Source organism: Mobula birostris, chromosome 3, assembly GCF_030028105.1.
Source record: "Mobula birostris isolate sMobBir1 chromosome 3, sMobBir1.hap1, whole genome shotgun sequence".
Classification (NCBI taxonomy): domain Eukaryota; kingdom Metazoa; phylum Chordata; class Chondrichthyes; order Myliobatiformes; family Myliobatidae; genus Mobula; species Mobula birostris.
Genome location: NC_092372.1, coordinates 150,306,682 through 150,330,226, shown reverse-complemented (window position 1 = coordinate 150,330,226; position 23,545 = coordinate 150,306,682). Strand labels below are relative to the sequence as shown.

At 42.7% G+C, this 23,545-nt stretch overlaps 1 protein-coding gene across 3 annotated transcripts in view; it reads left to right on the top strand.

The window, feature by feature from the left end:
• gabbr2 (gamma-aminobutyric acid (GABA) B receptor, 2) overlaps window positions 1-23,545 on the top strand; it is a 1,055,299-nt gene that overhangs the window by 868,395 nt on the left and 163,359 nt on the right. For all 3 annotated transcript variants that reach the window (XM_072253441.1, XM_072253440.1, XM_072253442.1), the window contains 2 exons: window positions 9,354-9,434; window positions 10,394-10,544. In XM_072253441.1, the coding sequence (XP_072109542.1) occupies window positions 9,354-9,434; window positions 10,394-10,544 (232 nt within the window). The remainder of the gene's footprint in view (window positions 1-9,353; window positions 9,435-10,393; window positions 10,545-23,545) is intronic.

Sequence of the window (23,545 nt, the reverse complement as noted above, 5' to 3'; positions counted from 1 at the left end):
CAGAGAAAATTTACAAGGAAGTCACGAGGACCGGAGGACCTGAATTATAAGGACAGACTGAATAGGTTAGGACTTTATACCTTGGAATGTAGAAGACTGAGGGTGACAGAGGTATACAAAATTCTAAACCTCCAATCTAGCAAGATCAAGATCAACAACACCCTGGCGAAGCTACTGACCCAGCTGGAGACCACCACGCCAGAACTGCTTCTTAAACTCCAGACCGCACCTGCACCTGACCAGCGAGGCCCACCACGTTCCCGGAGACCCGCGGTCTGCTACCGTGCCGGAGTGCTTCGAGACACGGCCCATTCCGACCAGCACCTCTCCGGAGCAGATGACCACACAGAAGTGACATCGGAGACCTCAAGGTGCCCCAGACGCTTCCCCGGAGCGACCACCGTAAAGCCCCGTTGGTGGACATCCACAGCTGCCGGAAGTGAGGCCCCTGCCGCCGACCTCGGAAATTGAGCCCAAGGCTCGGCTGGAGCGGAGGGCTCCGCAACCGTGACTCAGCTTACGGACTTGTTTCAGAAAGGAGCCCAGCCCTCCGGGATTAAGTGTCGGCTTCGGGGCCCGACCCAATCCCCAGCCCAGGCCCCCGGCAGCTGGAAGTGGCAGCGGAGCCTCCCCCATTACTCAGCCCGACCCGGAGTGTCGGACGACACAACCCACCGATCGATCCCCGTGGGACACGTCCACCAACCTCAAAGAGCTGACAACAACACACTGCATCGATGGAAACCTGGAAAGATGCACTACTTACCGAGGAAGTGTGGGAAAAGAGCTGGGCTGCTGGTCAGATTGAAGCTGAGGGGATTCAGGGTCCCTATGCCCACCATCCTACGAGCTAATGTGCAAGCCATCGAGAACAAGGTGGTTGATCTTAAAGGAAGACTCACCTACTGCAGGGAGATGCAGAACTGCTGTATATTCTGTTTCACCGAGACCTGGCTCTCCCCTGCCTCCCCGACTGTGCCATCCGATCAGAGGGATTTTCAATCCATCGGATGGACCGCACGGTGTCTTAGGGCAAGATGAGGGGAGGTGGTGTCTGCCTACTGATCAACACTGCATGGTGCTCGGACACAGTGGCACTAACAAGCTCCTGCAGCCCGGACCTGGAACACCTGTCGGTGAAGTGTCGTCCCTACTATCTGCCACGGGAATTCACCTCGGTCATACTGACAGCCTTGTATATTCCCCCCCCCAGGCGGACGTGGAGTGTGCTCTGAACATACTGCATGCCAACGTCAGTGAACTTGAGACTAGGTATCCGGAGGCTTTGCTCATTACAGCCGGGGACTTTAACCAGGCCAACCTCAGAAAGGTGCTGCCAAAGTTATACCAACATGTCTCCTGCCCCACTAGAGGCCCGAATATACTTGACTACTGCTACACAGCAGTCAAGGATGCCTACCGTTCCATCCCACGACCTCACTTCGGAAAATCGGACCATCAGGCCGTACTCCTCTTACCGGCTTACAAACAGAAACTGAGGCGGGAGGTCACGGTGTCAAAAGTAGTGTCGAGTTGGACGAAGGAAACGGATGAGGTCCTCCGTGACTGCTTTGAATCGGTGGACTGGTTAATATACAAGGACTTGGCAGCTAACCTAGATCAGTATGCCTCAGCTGTCACGGACTTTATTTGGAAATGCACGGAGGGCTGTGTGTCTCGCAAGACGATCCGGGTATTCCCTAACCGGAAACCTTGGATGAATTATGAGGTCAAGTCCCTTTTAAAGGCTAGGGCTGTGGCTTTTAGGTCCAGGGATACCAGTCGCTACACGGAATCCAGGCGTGAACTCTGGAAAGCCATTAAGGGCGCCAAGAGGCAATATTGAGCCAAGTTGGAAGCCCAGGCTAACCAGAGGGATGCCAGTAGACTATGGCAGGGTCTAAATGAGATCACTGGGCGCAAAGAAAAGGCTGGGAATATCAATAACTATTTTAAATATTTTTAATATTTAATATTTGTAATCCAGGGAGCGGGAAGCGCAGAATCAAATATCACTGTGATGATTGTACATTCTAGTATCAATTGTTTGGTGACAATAAAGTATAAAGTATAAGTATAAGTTCATTGGACATTGGTGGTGGCATCCGTTAGTGTCGCGAGACCATGGATCTGTGCCTGTGTCTTGTTTCAGTCTCTCCAGGGCGCAGGCTTGGTTAAAGTTATATGGAGGACCAACAGTTGCCCATGCAGCAAGTCTCCCCCCTCCACGACACCAATATTGTCCAAAGGAAGGGCAAGGGCCAATACAGCTTGGCACCAGTGTCATCGCAGGAGTTGCCAGAACGAGATTAAAGGCAATGTCAAACTGCCTTAGGGACTCCAGCTCCAGATTTGTCCTCAGGGTTTACTCCCAAACCCTTTCCCATGAGTGGGAATGGCCGCAAGGCGATGGAGGTTTGAAATCAGAGTTTCCCTCTCTTAGATAGACTGTCTTCCCAGGCTGTCGAGCTCCATCTACCCGAAGCACTGGTTTTAAGGCGCCAGGACCCTCCTTCGCCCCTTCTCCTGTCAGTAGAAACAGTTCCGCTGGGCTTAGAGGCTAAGCCACATGAAAATGCCAAGAATTGGACTTGGTTGTAAGAGGCTACTTGAGATACATACCATGAGGAACACTTTTAGGTAGTGGGAGCTTGTCCCTACTACCACTCCTCGGCTTGACAACCTTGGAATACAAAATTATGAGAGGTATATAGGGCAAATGCAAGCGGGCTTTTCCTACTGACATTGGTTTGATCTACAACTAGAGGTCATGGGTTAAGCATGAAAGGTGAAATGTTTACGGAGAACATGAGGGGAAACTTCTTCACTCAGAGGGTGGTGAGAGGGTGGAACAAGCATCCAGCGTAAGTAGTGCATGTGAGCTCGATTTCAAAGTTTAAGAGAAGTTTGGTACATGGATGGGAGGGGTACGGAGCGCTGTGGTCCAGATGCAGGTTGATGGGACTAGGCAGTTTAATGGGTCAGCATGTACTAGATGGACCAAAGGGCCTGATTCTGCACTCTACTTTTCTGTGATTCTGTGACATCCCATGTGCCAAAATTAAACAAATTGTGCTGATGTTAATGCAGTTACTACTCTCCTACCACAAGCTAAGGTTGATTTAATCATGAGATATAAACTTACTATCATACTTACTGCCTCCAGAAGACACGGTACATCATTAAAGACCCCTCACACCCTCTTCATGAACTGTTTGTTCTTCTGCCATCAGGCAAGCGTTACAGGAGCATCAAAACTAAAACCACAAGGCTACTAAACAACTTCCTCCCACAGGCAGTCAGACTGCTAAATAGCTGCTCCACCTGACTCTGCTTTGGACACTTTTAACTTGCACTGAACACCTATAACTGATATAACTGACATGTGGCTGTTGTGTTTTACTATTTATTGTTATGTTTATTATTTAGTGTTGCCTTTGTTATGTTATGATTGCACTGCCCCTGAGAACCGCTGTCTCATTCTGCCCTGCGGAGCTGATGTATGGTTAGAATGACAATAAAGTTTTTTTGAATCTTGAAAGAGACGAGTGAGAACAGGTTCCAGGAAATAAATGGGGAAGCAGAGTTGATGGGATTGTTCTGAGGGACATCAAAGACTTGATGTGCCTAATGGTCTCTTTCTATGATGTAAGTAAATATGTGACAGATCATTATAGAAAGGTCTGTGAAGTTCTTAGTCACAAAGCAGCAAATTATTGTTTTTGCCCGATGTCCTAGCCAACACCATGATTGTGACATACATAGTTCAGGTTCTTCAAACTATAGAACAGGATTGATCCTAGGAGCTGCAAATTATTCCTCATCATTCAAGCTACACAGACAGTAGAGACAATAGTTTGACAGTATTTGAAGTTTGGTTCCATTGACTTTAAAATACCTGGATCTCAGATGGAGAAAGTAATGCACAGCCACAGCAATGTTGAGGTTTGGGTATTTGTGTTGAATCTCTCCCCTATGAAACTCTAATCATAGAATTGTTTTGCATAGAGAAAACACTTCTGTGAGTTCTTCATTTCTGTCAACCCTATTCCCACCTCTTTTCTCACAGCCCAGCGAGTTATTCTCTTTTAAATGTTTATCAGTTACCTTATCACTGTTTCATTCTGTTTCCACTATCACTATTTTTGTGGGAAAATATATTTCCTAACATAGACTTTTCTCCTTTTGCCAAGATGTCCATGTCCATCAGATGATTAGCCATTTGCAAATGAGAATGGGTTCCCTCAAAAAGATGTTAGCTGAATATGTGTGAAGCAAGCATTTATTGATCTAGCACTTTCTTCAGTTCAACAACAACTCAATATTACTGTCAGTGTCACCTGAAACTTACTCATCAAACATCGGCTGGGGTTAAGCCAGAACTCTTTGGCTTTAGTTCTTTTCTCACAGCATTGATCCAGTTAAAGGCATGAGCATTAATTACCAGAGGAGAAGTAGACAATGTTATCAGAAAATCATTTGGCAGAAAAGAATACAAAAAATTGTCTTTGGGAAAATCTTCAAGCTGTGGTAATTCAATCATCAAGGAATACCTGGAGGTGTAGGACATCTTTGAAATTAGGGAGATCTGTTATTTAAAGTTGAATAGTTATTAGGAGAAAATGTTTCTAATCAAGGCAAGATAACTTTGGTAAAATGCAAGGACGGATTAGAAGTAAATCATAAGTAGTTCAATGTTTAAAACTCATGACAATTTCATGAAATGGAAAGAGAGGACCGGAACATTATTTTTGTACCATAGGACAATGTGCCCATCGCAACACAGTGGGGATTAGTAGTTTGGGTTAACACCTGTGGTATACCAGTCAACAAATTTTGTAAGTTATAAAAAAGCAGAAAATGCTGAAAACACTTGGGTTAGACTAAATGTGCGGAGAGAGAAACAGACTTTACATTTCAGAGTCCTATCATTAGAAAAAAATTTATGACAGCTTCATTATGCCATCTACCAAGTAAATATTGCAAAGGTAATTTATCATAGCCCACAAATAATGCAAGTTGTTTCAGCACAAACTGGAGTTAGCAGTGGTGCTGTTGTTTGTGCACACAGTCAATGGCATTTAATCAACTTCCATCATTGTACTGTAAGATCTTATTTCACCAACAGATCAGTAAAGATTTCTTACCAGAAATAAACCAGAGATTAACGCATGCCTAATTTTTGTAATTCAGAGAATCTGTTTGGCTTAATCCTCTCCATTAAACTAGAGTGTAAACCTCTGTACTAATTGAAGCTCAGATCCATTCTTTAGAAGCAAATTAAAACAGCATGCTGAAATTGGGCAGAAAACTGTACTACCTGTGAACCAAGTGCATCACAATTATTGGTTATATTATGCCATGTTTGTTTTGTATAAAAATGCACGTAAGAAATCCAATCATGGGTGTCACTGCCTCTGCAGCAGAAATAATTTGACATAAAAATTGTATCTGTTACCAAACAAATAAAATTACCTGAATGATATTTCATTGCACTGATTGGCCTGACGCATTCAGGAAGAAGTGCAAAATTACGTGTAACCTTTGTCACTTAAGGACATATTTGCAGACCTATTAATTAATGAGATCGGTGGAGTTGTGCAAAACAACATATCAATTAAATAAAAGCACGCATGTGGAAGATGGCTTTAACTGGTGTATTCACATTGCAGTGAGGGAGAACGAGCAATGCTCATGCTTAGACAACAGCATGTACAAACAATAGATCAATACCTAGTACTAGGGTGGGGGGGAATCATTGCTCTAAAGAAAATAGATCCATACATTACACTTCCTTCCTCTTTAGATCAATGCAATATAAAATATACATATAAAATATTCAGTTTCCCTCTCATAAATCCATATTCCAAATACACATATTTTCACAATAACAGTCCAGAACTAACTTCACAGTTGTAAAGGTTCAGTGTTTTGGGCAGTGTTCTGTTTCTTTCAGGATAGCGCCTCTGGACCTGTGGAGTGGCATCAGGTTTGGTAGCTGTCTTGTCTAAGACAACATTCTTGGCTTCCAGTATCACTCTACTTTCAGGGACATCATCTTTGAGAGTTAAGTCTGGAGACTGTAATCTGTCCATCTTGTTGGATACAGTCGACTCAGGTGTGTTCTTTGGTTGAGCATCGGGTATCTGATCCACATGATGTCTCCATGTCTGATCTCCAACATCCACTATGTACATCAGTGGTCCAGTTCTTGTAGCTACCCTACCTGCTGTCCTCTTGTCCTCCTGGTAGTCACGTGCTAGGACTTCCTGTCCAATCTTGAAGCACCTTGCCGCTTCACTTGGCAGCTGGCTAAACTGTTTATTCTGTACTTCCCTCCATAAATCTGGTTTCAGGAGGACTAGGCGAGATCTCAGATTCCTGCTTATGAACAGGATTGCAGGTGTTTAATTTGTCATCGCATGATCAGAGTTCCAATATACCAAAAAGAAGTTGTCCACCTTGTGCTGTAGAGAAATGTCCTCCTTGGCCATCACTTTAATTGACTTCTTGAATGTTTAAATAAACCTTTCAGTTAACCCATTCATTGCTAGGTGGTGAGGAGCTGAGTTCAAATGTCTGATGCCATTTTTCTTCATGAACAGTTGAAATTCTTCTGACGTGTATTGTGGTCTGTTGTCACTCACAATTTGTTCTGGTAAACCGTTTCTGGTGAAGGTAATCCTCAGGGTGGAGACTGTCTTTGCTGAAGTGGTTGACTTCATTGGTATAATCTCCGGCCACTTCTAATGAGCATCCACAGCAATCAGAGACATGAATGGCCAACAAAGTCAATATGTACTTTTTGCCATGGTGTTGACGGCCACTCCCATGGGTGTAATGGTGCCTGTGGGGGTGCACTTTGAACTTTCTGACATCCTGAACAGTTTTTGGCCAAATTTTGGATCTGTTCATCTATTCCCTTCTCAAACACCTTCTAATTAACATCTAGCAGCTGTGACAGTCTCTGGTTAGTGATACCATTTGGGCTGCCATTGCCGGTTGATGCCACACTGAGGACTTTGACTGGGTGCCAGTCCAGTTGGATTTCTCTCAACCATTCACATCCTAAAAATCCTGGTCCTCCACTTTTCAATACATAAAGCACTAACTGTTGTGTTTGGCCTTCATACGACACATTCACTTTCAGTTTGCCTTTGGGAGACACCTTTTAGCCTTTTTAAATCTTTAGCATCACTGAGGTCTTCTCTAATGGTATCTCAGGAAATGGTCTGTGGTAGTCAGCCTCTGGATACAAGCTGACCCTGTATCCAGCTCCATTTCCAGTTTTACACCAGACACATCTATTGTGACCCAGATGATTTTGTGATCTACTTCAGTAATACTACGCAGTTCTAGGCATGACAACTCACCTTTGTCAGACTCCATGTTGTCTGATTCTGTTTCACATTTGGTTACTTTCTGCATTTGCTTAGATTTAATTTTTGCTTGGTTGTGTTTTTTGTCTGCCTTGCAGATTCTCTCTATGTGACCATGTCGGTGACACTTTCTGAAGACTTTTACTTTGAACCAAGTCATTTGCATCACTAGAGGATTTGCCATATCAATAACAATTTTGGCTTTTTGTACCATTCAGGGACATTTTGTGTATTTCACATTCTAACCTTTTCTATAGTTCTTCAGCATCCTTTGCTGTGGTCTCTAACAATATTGGAATGATCAATGTCCATCCTAAGGTTAGGTCTCTTTCTGACAGTAGCCTCATTTGAATGATTTGACTATGCATGCCACGTACATGTCCCTTATTGCATCAGAAAGTCCATACCTAAAGTCGCAGTAATGGATAATTTTGCTCAGTTCTGCAATGTATTCAGAAATGCTTTCATCTTTTGACTGATTCCTTTTGTAAAATCTACATTTCTCAGCTATCGCCAGCAGTTTAGGGCTCAAGTGATTTTGTAAAAGAGTAACAATTTCATCAAACATCTTGCTTGTTGGCTTTGCAGAGGTTGCTCGGTTGTGTAAAAGATTGTACGTCCTTGCACCCATTAAGCTAAGGAGTGCAGGGGCTTTCTTTTGTTCCTTCATGTTGTTTGCATTACAATACCATTCAACCCTCTTGATATACGACTCCCAGCCTTCAGTAGTGCTATCAAATTCGTCAACTTTCCCAACTGAAGACCTCACCACGTTATTTTCACTTTAAAGTCATCACTTTTCACTGTTACTCAGGGGTCCTTCAGCTTTCTCTTGCTGTTTTGTCCCATGACCGTCAGTGAAATTTGTGATACTTTCTGACATTCAGGTTCATACTGGCTGCCAATTTGTTGTGTCTGTGCACAATTACATATCAATTAAATAAAAGCACACACACAGGAGATGGGTTTAACTGCTGTATTCACATTGCAGCGAGCGAGAGAGAGAGAGAGAAAGCACAATGCGCATGCAAAGACAACAGCACATGCACAGACAACAGATCAATACGTAGTGCTAAAGGGTGCAGATCATTGTTCTAAAAGAAATAGATCTGTACTTTACAAGAAGTAAATCTGTCAAAGAGGAACCTATTAAAAAGAACATAATATTTCATTTGAGAGATATAAATAAGAATATGAATGAGATAAGAAAAGAAATAAATTGCATGTCAGGTGACAATTTATTTTGAAATTGCATGAAAATCGGATTACATCATTTAGGAACTGAAACTTACATTTTCAATCAAGCAGAGCAAAATATTGACTCGTTGGATTGGTGTGTTGGTTGTCCATCGTTTCTGACAATGACATTTGTGTAGTTCATCAATTGTGCATTCTGAGGTGGTTCTACAGTCCGATTCCAGAAAGGCATAAACATTGACAGTAAGGGCAGGTAAGCCGCCTAGGCTGCTGTTGGAGCAATCAATGTGGCCATTTTTCTCCTCTCTTAAGCAGCAGTCAGATCTGCAGTCAGTTTAGATATTTAGATATCAGTAAGTTTAAACAAGGCTTTTTGAATAAATACAGAGAGATATACTATTTCTGCTGTTAGTCTGTAAACACCTTTCAGGTGTTAGTCTCATTTTCCTTCAATAGTGGATTATGACTGGAAATAAAACATAATGTCTCTGTTCTTTCACTAATCTCGCGAACAAGGAACTGAACTGACTCCTCACTTGGAACTCAGCACATCATGACTTTATTCCAAAGAGTTTTCCTGGCTGGTTGCATGGGCCTGAACAAATGATTGCTTCAACACAGAGCAGTCAGTAACATGACCCAATGCTTGCTAAGATAGCAGTCTTAAAACATTAGTCACCCCTTCTCAGCCAGAACAAAAGACAGTTGCAATCTTCATGAACTTTTCTATGTTTATCTGCAGGAAATATTTGAACATATGCTTCCCTTTTTCTACAGATGAAGTGGAAGTTAAAGTTGGAGAATATAATGCTGTAGCAGACTCCCTGGAGCTTATTAATGACACTCTGAGATTTCAAGGTAGGATGTGTTTATATGTGGGAAATTCATTGATAATACTTCGGAATTCTGGTCCTTTATCCTGACCAAAATACACAAGCTCTTAATCACTGTCTCGTGATTAAGAGCATGCACACAATCTTAATCAATCTTATTCGCCACTTGTCTGCATATTTTTTAAATTGCCTCAGCCTAAAATACGATCAAGCACTGAAAAATGAGGTTCACCACTTTCAATTCAGATCGAGTATATTCAATACTGAATTAATGTCAATGCTTCCAGCCCACAAACAACCCTGCTTTCTATTCAGCTATACTTCCTCATATCATACACTGGTCCATCTATGTTATATTCACAGAATTTCCTCAATCCATTCAGTTTGTTATAACTATACTTCTGGGGCCTTGTAAGAGAGAAGTCTTTCCATACTGCCCTCTTTTTTAGTAACTGCAAATGATCATTTCTGAAGTAGGCCTATGTACCTCAAGACGCACAATAGCATAGTTAGCTGCCATAAATAGCTGCTGAAAGCCAACGTTCTGGCCTCTGGCCACCATTGTGCTCTGACTACACACCAAAATTAATCAAATAAATGGTCCTCACATTGTAAGAAAATTACCCTTCAGTAGGATGCAAGCAAATGCAGCGCCTGACAAGTAGTGACAAATGAAGATCATTTTGCCATTTTCATAGTGTTTGCCTGTTTTTAAAATGACTGAACTATAAACCTTTTAAAGATAATTGAATAATTAATTCTTGGCTCTTTGTCAGTCTAGTGTTGAATAGACCAAGACAGTTTGAGCTTTTTGATGCTGATTCATGCTGTGTGATTTACAATGCTGGCCACGCAACATATATTTTATTTCTAATACCACTGCTTTTCTATTTGATAATTTAATAGGTCGGCCAAAGCAAGTTAACCAAAATAACAGGAGGATACCACATCATCTTAAACTGAAGCTTCTGTTCCTGCTTTCAGGTGTTGAACCTCCGAAGGATAGGACCATCATCCAGCCACAACTGCGCAAGATTTCCTTGCCACTCTACTGCATTCTTTCTGCTCTAACCATCGTGGGAATGTTCATGTCCAGTGCTTTCCTCTTCTTCAATATCAAAAATCGAAATCAAAAGTAAGGCTTGTTCTTAGCTCTTGGTTTTAAAGCTCAATACTTAAGGAAAATAAATTATTAGATGGAAGCTACAAGGCATTGATCACACCAAGAATTCGGATGACATCAAAAAACACCAAACATTACTTGGATGATAACAATCTCTTTACATGAGTTGAAGATTTCAGTTGTAATGCTGATCTGTGGTTTTTAATTATTTCATGAGGCTCATGAGATTAGTTTTATTCAGCTTCTATAATACATACATATGCCAGTGGAAATCAGTACATTGATGCCAAGGACTCTCCATGTAACTGGCAATGGATGGTATTCATGCTAAAAAATTAACTATTGTCTTAGGTTTGTTGTATATCTATGAAGAGATACTGGTGGAACAAATAAATGGACCAATCACTATCAAACCTAAATGTTTAAACTGCCATAAATCATGATGAAAGTTATTCTGTGCTGCTTAGTGATGCTTTCAGGACTAACTCAAAAAGCTAAATAGCATAGAAGCAGGCCCTTCAGCTCATCACATCCATCAAAGTCAAAGTTAGAGTAAAATTTATTACCAAAGTATGTATAAGTTACTATATACTACCTTGAGATTGAGTTTCTTGTACACATTTACAGAAAAATAAAAAAAGTATTTACAATAAGACCATACATAAACAAAGACTGACAAAAAACAATGTGCAAAAGAAGCCGGATTATACAAATTGAACACGAGTTGTAAAGTCCTTAAAAGTGAGTCTGTGTTTGCAGAATTCTAAAGTTGTAGTGAGTGAAGTTATCCACTCCAGTTCAGGAGCTTGATGGTTGCAGAGTAATGACTGCTCCGGAACCTGGTGGTGTGGGACCTAAGGCTTCTGTACCTCCTACCCAATGGCAGCAACGAGAAGAGAGCATGACTTGGATGGTGGGGCATTGGTGAAAGATGCTGCTTTCTTATGGCAGCACTCCATATAAATGTGCTCAACAGTGAGGAAAGCTTTGCCTGTGATAGATTGAGTTATATCTACCACTTTCCAGAGACTTTTCCATTCCTGGACATTGGTGTTTCCATACTAGGCAGTGATGTAACCAGTTAGGGTACTCTCCACTGTCTGTCTGTAGAAGTTTGTCAAAGATTTTGTTGGCATGTGGTGTCCATGCAAATTTCTAAAAAAGTAGAAGTGTTGTCATCATTCTTTGTGATGGCACTCACGTGCTGGTCCCAGATCAAATCCTCTAATAAGGTAATGCCAGGGAATTTAAAACTACTGACACTTTCTGCATCCATTTCCCTAATGAAGACTTGCTCAAAGACCTCCAGCTTCTTCCTCTTATAGTCGATAATCAGCTCTTTGGCTTTGCTGAGAGAGGCTGTTGTTGTGGCAGTCTTCAACCAGATTTTTAATCTCTCTCCTATATGCCGATTCATCACCACCTTTGATTTGACCAACACCAGTGGTGTCATCAGCAAACTTATATACAACATTAGAGCTGTACCTAACCACACTATCACAGGTATAAAGTGAGTAAAGAGGGGGTAAGTGCATAGCCTTGTGGTGCACCTGTTCTAATGCCTATTTTGGAGATGTTGTTACCAACTCATATTGACTGGAGTCTGCTAGTGAGGACATCGAGGATCCAGTTACATAGGAAAATATCATGGCCCAGGATTTGGAACTTAACTTTAAGTTTCAAGGGGATGATAGTGTTGAATGCTGAGCTGTGTCCTTAACATTAATTTCCTTGGCATTATCATATCAGAGGTCCTGCCCTGGCACCAGCACATAAATCACAATGGGGGCATTGGGAACAGACCCAAATGCAAGACACAGACACTGAAGTACAAGGACATACAGCTGGGACTTATCCTTAGATAAGCCGGGACTCAACTTTATCTCCACACCAAGGTGGGACAGGTCCATCTGGGAATCCCTGCTTTGCAAAGGTATTTATGTCTCAGCCCCAAAACGAGAATCATGTGCCCACAATAGAAACTGGGGAAAACCAGAAACCCTGGAACAAGGAAACATGGACCGGACCGTGAACCGGAACATGGACTTCACGGACCGGACCATAACAATAAATGTTATCACAAAGAAGCCACAGCAGCACCTCTACTTCATTAGAAGTCTGCATTGATTCAGCAAAAGTGTTGACAAACTTCTATAGATGCACAATGGAGAGTATTTTAACTGATTGCATCATGATCCAGTATGGAAACACCAATGCCCACATTCTAATCTCAACACAAGATGTAGCTCCATTGGGCAGAAGTTTTCTTTTCACGAACACATTAATAAATTAGCCTCACACAATACATTTAATCTACGGTGGGTAAAGCCCTCCCCACCATTGGACACATCTACATGGAGCACTGTCGCAGGACAGCAGCATCCATCATCAAAGACCCCCACTACCAAGGCCATGCTCTCTTCTCACTACTGCCATCAGGAAGAAGGTACAAGAGCTTCAGGACCCACACCACCAGGTTCAGGAACAGTTATTACCCTTCAACCATCTGGCTCTTGAACCAGAGGGGATAACTTCACTCAACTTCACTTGCCATATTACAGATCTGTTCCCACAACATAGAAACATAGAAACATAGAAAATAGGTGCAGGAGTGGGCCATTTGGCCCTTCGAGCCTGAACCGCCATTCAGTATGATCATGGCTGATCATCCAACTCAGAACCCCGTACCAGCCTTCCCTCCATACCCCCTGATCCCTTTAACCACAAGGGCCATATCTAACTCCCTCTTAAATATAGCCAATGAACTGGCCTCAACTGCTTCCTGTGGCAGAAAATTCCACAGATTCACCACTCTCTGTGTGAAGAAGTTTTTCCTCATCTCGGTCCTAAAAGGCTTCCCCTTTATCCTCAAACTGTGACCCCTCATTCTGGGCTTCCCCAACATTGGGAACAATCTTCCTGCATCTAACCTGTCCAATCCCTTTAGGATTTTATACGCTTCAATAAGATCCCCCCTCAATCTTCTAAATTCCAATGAGTATAAGCCTAGTCGATCCAGTCTTTCATCATATGAAAGTCCTGCCATCCCAGGAATCAATCTGGTGAACCTTCTTTGTACTCCCTCTATGGCAAGGATGTCTTTCCTCAGATTAAGGGACCAAAACTGCACACAATACTCCAGGTGTGGTCTCACCAAGGCCTTGTACAACTGCAGTAGTACCTCCCTGCTCCTGTACTCGAATCCTCTCGCTATAAATGCCAGCATACCACTCGCCTTTTTCACCGCCTGCTGTACCTGCATGCCCACTTTCAATGACTGGTGTATAATGACACCCAGGTCTCGTTGCACCTCCCCTTTTCCTAATTGGCCACCATTCAGATAATAATCTGTTTTCCTGTTTTTGCCACCAAAGTGGATAACCTCACATTATTTCCACATTAAATTGCATCTGCCATGAATTTGCCCACTCACCTAACCTATCCAAGTCACCCTGCATCCTCTTAGCATCCTCCTCACAGCTAACACTGCCGCCCAGCTTCGTGTCATCCGCAAACTTGGAGATGCTGCATTTAATGCCCTCGTCTAAGTCATTAATATATATTGTAACTGGGGTCCCAGCACTGAGCCTTGCGGTACCCCACTAGTCACTGCCTGCCGTTCTGAAAAGGTCCCGTTTATTCCCACTCTTTGCTTCCTGTCTGCCAACCAATTCTCTATCCACATCAATACCTTACCCCCTATTCCGTGTGCTTTAAGTTTGCACACTAATCTCCTGTGTGGGACCTTGTCAAAAGCCTTTTGAAAATCCAAATATACCACATCCACTGGTTCTCCCCTACCCACTCTACTAGTTACATCCTCAAAAAATTCTATGAGATTCGTCAGGCATGATTTTCCTTTCACAAATCCATGCTGACTTTATCCGATGATTTCACTGCTTTCCAAATGTGCTGTTATCACATCTTTGATAACTGACTCTAGCATTTTCCCCACCACCGATGTTAGGCTAACTGGTTTATAATTCCCCGGTTTCTCTCTCCCTCCTTTTTTAAAAAGTGGGGTTATATTAGCCACCCTCCAATCCTCAGGAACTAGTCCAGAATCTAAAGAGTTTTGAAAAATTATCACTAATGCATCCACTATTTCTTGGGCTACTTCCTTAAGCACTCTAGTATGCAGACCATCTGGCCCTGGGGATTTAGCTGCCTTTAATCCCTTCAATCTACCTGACACCACTTTTCTACTAATATGTATTTCCCTCAGTTCCTCCATCTCACTGGACCCTCTGTCCCCTACTATTTCCAGAACATTATTTATGTCCTTCTTAGTGAAGACAGAACCAAAGTAATTATTCAATTGGTCTGCCATGTCCTTGCTCCCCATAATCAATTCACCTGTTTCTGTCTGTAGGGGACCTACATTTGTCTTAACCAATCTTTTTCTTTTCACATATCTATAAAAGCTTTTACAGTCAGTTTTTATGTTCCCTGCCAGTTTTTTCTCATAATCTTTTTTCCCCTTCCTAATTAAGCCCTTTGTCCTCCTCTGCTGAACTCTGAATTTCTCCCAGTCCTCAGGTGAGCCACTTTTTCTGGCTAATTTGTATGCTTCTTCTTTGGAATTGATACTATCCCTAATTTCCCTTGTCAGCTATGGGTGCACTACCTTCTTTGATTTATTCTTTTTCCAAACTGGGATGAACAATTGTTGTAGTTCATCCATGCGATCTTTAAATGCTTGCCATTGCATATCCACCCTCAACCCTTTAAGTGTCATTTGCCAGTCTATCTTAGCTAATTCATCTCTCATACCTTCAAAGTTACCCTTCTTTAAGTTCAGAACCTTTGTTTCTGAATTAACTATGTCACTCTCCATCTTAATGAAGAATTCCACCATATTATGGTCACTCTTACCCAAGGGGCCTCTCACAACAAGATTGCTAATTAACCCTTCCTCATTGCTCAATACCCAGTCTAGAATAGCCTGCTCTCTAGTTGGTTCCTCAACATGTTGGTTGAAAAAACCATCCCGCATACATTCCAAGAAATCCTCTTCCTCAGCACCCTTACCAATTTGGTTCACCCAATCTATATGTAGATTGAAGTCACCCATTATAACTGCTGTTCCTTTATTGGAACAACCTCTGGTCTCATTTTCAAGGACTCTTCATCTCATGTTCTCAATATTTATTGTTGGTTTATTTTTTATTATTATTTTTTCTTTTGTATTTTCACAGTTCATTGTCTCTTATACATTGATTGTTTGTCCGCCCTGTTGGATGCAGTCTTTCATTGAATCTATCAAGCTTATTGGATTTATTGAGTACGTCCACAAGGAAGTGAATTTCAGGGCTGTATATGTTGACATATATCTGCTTGGATAAGAAATTTACTTTAAACTTTAATATGTGAAAACCCACTGCTGAAACTGACTAATTTCCAATAAGGAGCTCCTATGCTATATTTGAAGTGCTTGCTTTGTAGTTTAGTTTTGACCTCCTAATAATTAATGTGGCTATTGCTGGATATCAAGGAATGATTCCTTTTGGAAAAAATGGATTGTTGAACATTATCAATTCTTGATCTTCACTAGCTGAGAAAAATAAAGTAAAACATCAGTACTACAATTCATAGTGACATTGTGACTGCTTTGGAACAGAACCACGGTCAACAAAAATGATGAATAATTGATCCATCTCAGCTTCCTCTTGATACCTTCGCCATCCTTTCATTCCATTTGATACCAAGAAATGGCTGAGGGCATTGTGTACAGAAACAATGCATTCTGGGACTAGCTGCCTGTTTGGCCAAGCTGTTCCAATACACAACAGTTGGAATACTGGCATCTGGCTGTTCATGTGGAAAATTGTCCAGATTTGTTCCATTCATAAAAAGCAGGACATATCTAATCATTCTAATTATCACCCAAATGGTCCAATCTCAATTATTAGCAAAGTGCTAGAAGCTGTCATTGACTGTGTCAACAGTCAGCATGTGCCCGCTAGTAGCCTGCTCACTGATTCCCATTTTGGCTTTCACTAGGGCTACTTAGCTCTAGATATCATTAACTCTTCATACAAACTTAGACCAGAGAAATGAAATCCAGAAGTGATATATGGTAGCATCAAGTTGGCATTTATCCAGATATGTCATTAAAGCACTCTGGTAAAACTGAAGTCAGTGAGCATCAGACTCTTAAGAAAACACTTATTGCCTAGATTTCTACCTCACGTGACAGAAGGAGGTTGAGAGTGTAAGGGGTCAATCATCCCATCCCCAGGACATGCACAAGAATGGGCCCAGTTATCTTTAACTACTTTACCAATGACTTCTCTTCCATCTAAAGAGCAGAAGTGTACAGTCCTCAGTGAACTGTTCAATTCGTTTGAAAATACTCAGACAATAAAACAGTCCAAGCCTACATGCAATTAAACCTAGAAGCCATTTGAGCAAAGGCTAAAAAGTAGTCATTCATCAAATGTACCCATCTCCAACAAGGGAGTCTCTCATCCCCTATCGTTGACATTCTTTCTTTTTTCACTATCACTGACTTTTCCCCCGTGAGGGACGTAGGTGGTCACGATTGATCAGCCATACAGATGCCAGTGTTAGCCAGTCAGGAAATGGATACCCTGAGGTCAGTGACTCACCTCCTGACACTTCAAGGCTTTTCCATCATCTATGAGGCACAAATCAGAAGTAAAATGGAATAATCTGTCATTTGCCTGGATAAGTGCAGTTCCAACAACATGAGCTTTTCATCCGGACCAAAGCATTTTACTTGATTACACTGCATCCACCACCCTAGGTGCTCATTTCCTGCAGCGGCAACACAGAATATCTGTACATGCAGCACCTACAGAATACCTTGTGCTGCCTCAGCATCTCCTAGACATTCAAATTCAACCATCAGGGACAATAACAGCAAGATCATGGCAACACTCACAACAGGCTGGAGGAACTCAGCGGGTCGGGAAGCATCAGTGGAAAAGATCGGTCGACGTTTCAGGCTGGAACCCTTCGTCAGGACTGTAGAGGGAAGGGGCAGAGGCCCTATAAAGAAGGTGGGGGGAGGGTGGGAAGGAGAAGGCTGGTAAGTTCCAGGAGAAAAACCAGTAAGGGGAAAGATAAAGGGGTGGGGGAAGGGAGACAGGGAGGTGATAGGCAGGAAAGGTGAAGAAAGAATAGGGGAAAACACAATGGGTAGTAGAAGGAGGCGGAACCGAGAGGGAGGAGGTAGGCAGCTGGGGAGGGAGCAGAGTGACATGGGGATAGGGGAAGGGAGGGGGAGGGAATTACCAGAAGTTGGAGAATTCTATGTTCATACCAAGGGGCTGGAGACTACCTAGACGGTATATGAGGTGCTGCTCCTCCAACCTGAGTTTAGCCTCATCATGGCAGTAGAGGAGGCCATGTATGGACGTATCTGAATGGGAGTGGGAAGCAGAGTTGAAGTGGCTGGCTACTGGGAGATCCTGTCTGTTTTGGCGGACGGAGTGGAAGTGCTCGACGAAGCGGTCCCCCAATCTGCGTCGGGTTTCACCAATGTAGAGGAGGCTGCACCGGGAGCACCGGATGCAATAGTCTCCAGCCCCTTGGTATGAATATAGAATTCTCCAACTTCCGGTAATTCCCTCCCCCTCCCTTCCCCTATCCCTATGTCACTCTGCTCCCTCCCCAGCTGCCTACCTCCTCCCTCTTGGTTCCGCCTCCTTCTACTACCCATTGTGTTTTCCCCTATTCTTTCTTCACCTTTCCTGCCTACCACCTCCCTGCCTCCCTTCCCCCACCCCTTTATCTTTCCCCTTACTGGTTTTTCACCTGGAACCTACCAGCTTTCTCCTTCCCACCCTCCCCCCTCCTTCTTTATAGGGCCTCTGCCCTTTCCCCCTACAGTCCTGACGAAGGGTTCCAGCTTGAAATGTCGACCGATCTTTTCCACAGTTGCTGCCTGAACTGCTGAGTTCCTCCAGTGTGTTGTGAGTGTTGCTTTGACCCCAGCATCTGCAGATATTTTGTGCGAACAGCAAGATCATGTTAACACCACCACCTGCTGGTTCCTCTTCAAGTTGTACACTTTCCTGATAGGGAAATAAAACACAGGTCATAAGCATAAGAAATAGGAGCAGGAGTAGGCCATCCGGCCCATCGAGCCTGCCCCACCATTCAATAAGATCATGGCTGATCTGTCCGTCTACCTGCCTTTTCCCCAATAACCCTTAATTCCCTTACTATGTAAAAACCTATCTAACTGTTTCTGAAATATATTTAGTGAAGAAGCCTCAACTGCTTCCCTGGGCAGAGAATTCCACAGATTCACCACTCTCTGGGAAAAACAGTTTCTTCTCATCTCTGTCCTAAATCTTCTCCCCTGTATCTTGAGGCAATTTCCCCTAGTTCTAGTCTCACCTACCAATGGAAACAACTTTCCTACTTCTATCTTCTCTATCCCTTTCAAAATTTTGTATGTTTCTAAAAGATCCTCTCTCATTCTTCTGAATTCTAGAGAGTATTGTCCCAGGCGACTCAATCTCTCCTCATAGGTTAACCCCTTCATCCCTGGAATCAACCTGGTGAACGTCCTCTGCACCGCCTCCAAAGCCAGTATATCCTTCCTCAAGTATGGAGACCAGAATTGCACACAGTGCTCCAGGTGCGGCCTCACCAGTACCCTGTATAGTTGCAGCATGACCTTCATTGTCAGTATCTAACTCAACTGCAGTTTTGATGTTCCTTCACCAGAGGACTACCATGTCCTCAAGGGCAACGGGAGATAGGTGGCAAATGCTAGCCCTTAAAGCAATAATGAATGAATAAATAAAATTTATCTATGAAGTTACACTAGTGCAGAAGAAAATCTAATACATAACTCTCCTGAAATTAAGCACAATATTTACATTACTATTCATTGTGTTTAGTGAAAATTTTTAACTTTGAAAATCAAAGGAAATGTACAAGACGTTGTTCAGGCCCCATTTGAAATATTGTGTTCCATTGGGGTCACCCTGCTCTGTAGGGAAGATGTCATTAAGCTAGAAAGAGTGCAGAGGAGATTTACAAGAATGTTTCTGGGACTCAAGAATCTGAATTGTGGGGAAAGGCTGAACAGGTTGGAATATTTTTCACAAGGGTGGGTGTTAGGGAATGAAGAATGATCTGATAGAGGTGTGAAACATTATTAACAGGAGAGCTAGGATGAATGTGCAGTTTTATTTTCTCATGGTTGAAGAATCAAGAACTAGAGGTTTAAGATGAAGGGAGTGAGATTTAATAAGACCTAAGGGAATTCCTTTTACTTCCAGGGAATGATCGGTATACAAAACGAGATGCCTGAGGAAGTAGTTGAGGTAGAAACACTGACAACATTTAAAAGATATTTGGACAGGCATATGGATAGGGAGGGTGTGGAGGGCTATGAGCCAAACGTGGGCAAATGGGACTAGCTTGGACAGGAATCTTGATTGGTATGGATCAGTTAGACTGCAGGGCTTGTTTCTGTGCTCTATGACTATAACTGGCCTGTGCTGAACTAACTCAGAAGTGTTCCTGAATCAATTAGCTCACAGCTGAGTAGCAGTGAAACAGAAAATAAATGATTCAATACTGTCTGTGGACCAGATCTTGCTGCTAAGTTGTAAATAAGCCTGGGGCACCTGCACAGCGATGTGAACTGTATGTGTTCCTAAATAACAGTTTTGAAGCACCAGATCTGTTGGCTGAACTCCACATGAAGACCAGTGGTGGAGGTCTCTCTGGCTGATACTCCCCAGTGATGAGTACCCACTGATCCGACTGGAGACCTTAGGGTAGCAGAGAATGAATTTCTTTATTAATTATTCTGGTTAATTCTATTATATATTTACAAAAGGGTGATTTAATTTTATTATTAAGGGTGAATTATTAATTTTGATTAATTTTTAACAATCTCTGACATTTAGAGACACTTGTAGCATTGACAATAATCCTGTAAATGTTTTGGTAATGCCTCGGGAGTCCAGGTTATTTTGGCCAGCAAGTTTCACTCTTATTTCCAAACCTCACCCATTGACAGTCTTCAGGTCTGGGTCAGTATTATTCAGCTACCTGCACCAAGAATTGGTTTTATTCTTCATTATAAAAGTATTACTTTGAAATGAGAGAAAAGTCCTAACGGAATTGAGCTCACATTTCCCATCTTTTACATAAGTGGATTGTAAGGACTGATACAGAACATCATCGCCCAACCACTTCCCCTGCACCTATTCCCCCTTTCCTAAATGCAAATTGCTTCATAAGTTGTGACTCCTGCAGAAATGCTGTGACCAGTAAGTAAGCCACACGCATATTGAGTGTGCTGTGAAAACTATCAAAGGATTTGAATGACAGCATAAACAATCGATAGCTTCAGTAAGCAACATTGTTTTTATATGATTAAAAACTCTATCAATCCTCAAATGACTTTTAAGAAAAAGGAAGTAATGAAGGCGTGCTGGGCTACAGGTACAATAGAAATGCAAAGACCTTAGACCCCACTCCCGACTATCTTGCTGATGAACGTGCAGTATCTGGAAAATAAAATTGAAGACCTCAGAATATGATTGCAGTACTAGAGAGAAATCAGGGACTGCTGTATACTTTGCTTCATGGAAACATGGCTCACCCAGCCATTTTGAACATTTTGAGCAGCCCAAGTGCTTCATGATACACCAACAAGGTAGGTCACCTATTAAGTTTTCTAAAGGTATAGGAGGTGAAGTATGCTTTATGATTAACTCATTGTGGTGCACAGATACTGCAGTTCTGTCTCAATCCTGCTGTCCCGATCCGGAACATCTAGTGGTCAAGAATTGTCCATTTTATCTGCTGAGGGAGTTTTCAGCCGTCATCCTGGTAGCTGTGTACATTCCAGGCACTGTGTACGGGCAAGCATTGGAGGGCCTGAGCACCATTATGCCTTCCCTATCATTGCAGAGGTTTTCAAGCAGGCCAGCTTGAAGAAGTTTCTGAACAACTACCACCAGCAACTCACCTGTGGAACCAGAGGAGCTGTACCACTTGACCACTGTTATACCACCATCAAGAATGCTTAGTGTGCTATCTGACGCCCACTCTTTGGAAAGTACGATCACCTGACTGTATTTCTACTCCCAGCATATAGGTAGAGGCTGAAGACACAGCACCCGTGGCATGGTCAAAGGAGTTGGAGGAGTGCTTACTGGACAGCCTTGAGTCGGTGGAGATTCATCTTCAAAATTGAATGAATATGTCACAGTTGTCAACGACTTGGTCAAGACCTGTGTGAATGAGTGTGTACCTTTGAGGACATACCAGTCCTATTCAAAGTAAAAGTTGTGGATGAAATAGGAGATTCATTGTCTGCTGCAGGTTAGATCTGTAGCATTGTAGATTGTTTATCCAGAACTATACATGAAGTCCAAGTACGACCTATAGAAGGCTATTTTAAGGGTGAGAAAACAATTCAGATTGAAGTTAGAGATGGAATTGGATGCACATCAGCTCTGGCAGGGTTTGCAGCCATTACCTCCTGCAAGGCGAAACCTATCATCATGAATGGCAGTGATTCTTCACTCCCAGATGAGTTCAATGCCTTTTATACATGCTTTAAAAGGGAGAATAAAGCTACACCTGTGCAAATCCCTGCAGCTTCTGATGATCTCTGTCTTGGAGGCCAACCTCAGAACGTCTTTCAAGAGGTCAAACCCTCACAAAGCGACAGGCCCTGATTATGTACCTGGTAGGGCATTGAAAACCTGTGCCAAACAACTGGTGGGAGTTTTCAAGGCCATTTTTGATCTCTCACTGTTGCAGTTGGAGGTTTCCACCTACTACAATAGGGAAACAATCATACCAGTACCCAGGAAAAATAGGGTGAGCTTCTGCAGCAACTATCACCCAGTTGCACTCGCATCTACTGTGACAAGATGCTTAGAGAGGTTGGTCATAGCTAGAATCAACTCCTGCCTTAGAAATTTGCCTTTTGCCACAATAGGTCCACAGTTGACTTCCCACTTAGCCTTCAATCACCTGGACAACAGCAATACCTACGCGGGCTGTTGTTTATTGATTACAGCTCCGCGTTCAACACAATCATTCCCTCAGTACTATCAAAAACCTCCAAAATCTGGGCCTCTGTACCTCCCTCTGCAACTGGATCCTTCACTTCCTCATCAGGAGACCACAGTCGGTATGAGTCAGAAATAACATCTCCACCTCATTGACAATCAACACTGGCACACCCCGGGGATGCGTGCTTAACCCACTACTTTACTGTATCTACACCTATGACTATATGGCTAGGCACAGCACAAACACCATCTGTAATTTTGCCAAAGACACAGAAGTTGTTGGCAGAAATTCATATGGTGATGATATAGTGACATTCATATAGACATACAGGAGTAAGGTGTGGATCAGCGGTGAGTTGAGTGGTGTCACAGCAACAACCATGCACTCAACATTAGTAAGACCAAGGATTAATTGTGGACTTCAGGAAGGGAAAGATGAGGGAACACACACCAGTCCTCATCGAGGGATCAGCAGTGGCGAGGATACACAATTTCAAATTCCTGTGTCAACATATCTGAAGATCTATCCTGGGCCCAACATATTTTAGCAATTACAAAGGAAGCATGACAACAGCTATATTTCATTATGATTTTGAGAAGACTTGTTATGTCGCCAAAGGCTCTTGTAAATTTTAACAGATGTACCATGGAGAGCATTCTAACTGATTGCATCACCGTCTGGTAATGGAGAGGTTACGACACAGGATCAGATAAAGCTGCAGTAAGCTGTAAATTCAGCCAGCTCCATCATGGGCACTACTCTCCGCAGCATGAAGGACATCTTTGAAAAGTAATGCCTCAAAAAGGTGGCATCCATCATTAAGGAACCTCCTCACCCAGGAACTGCCGTCTTCTCATTGCTGCTAACAGAGAGGGGGTACAGGAGCTTGAAGGCACACGCCCAATGGTTCAGGAACAGCTTCTTCCCCTCCGCCATCAGATTTCTGAATGGACAATGAATTCATGTACACTACCTCACTATCTTTT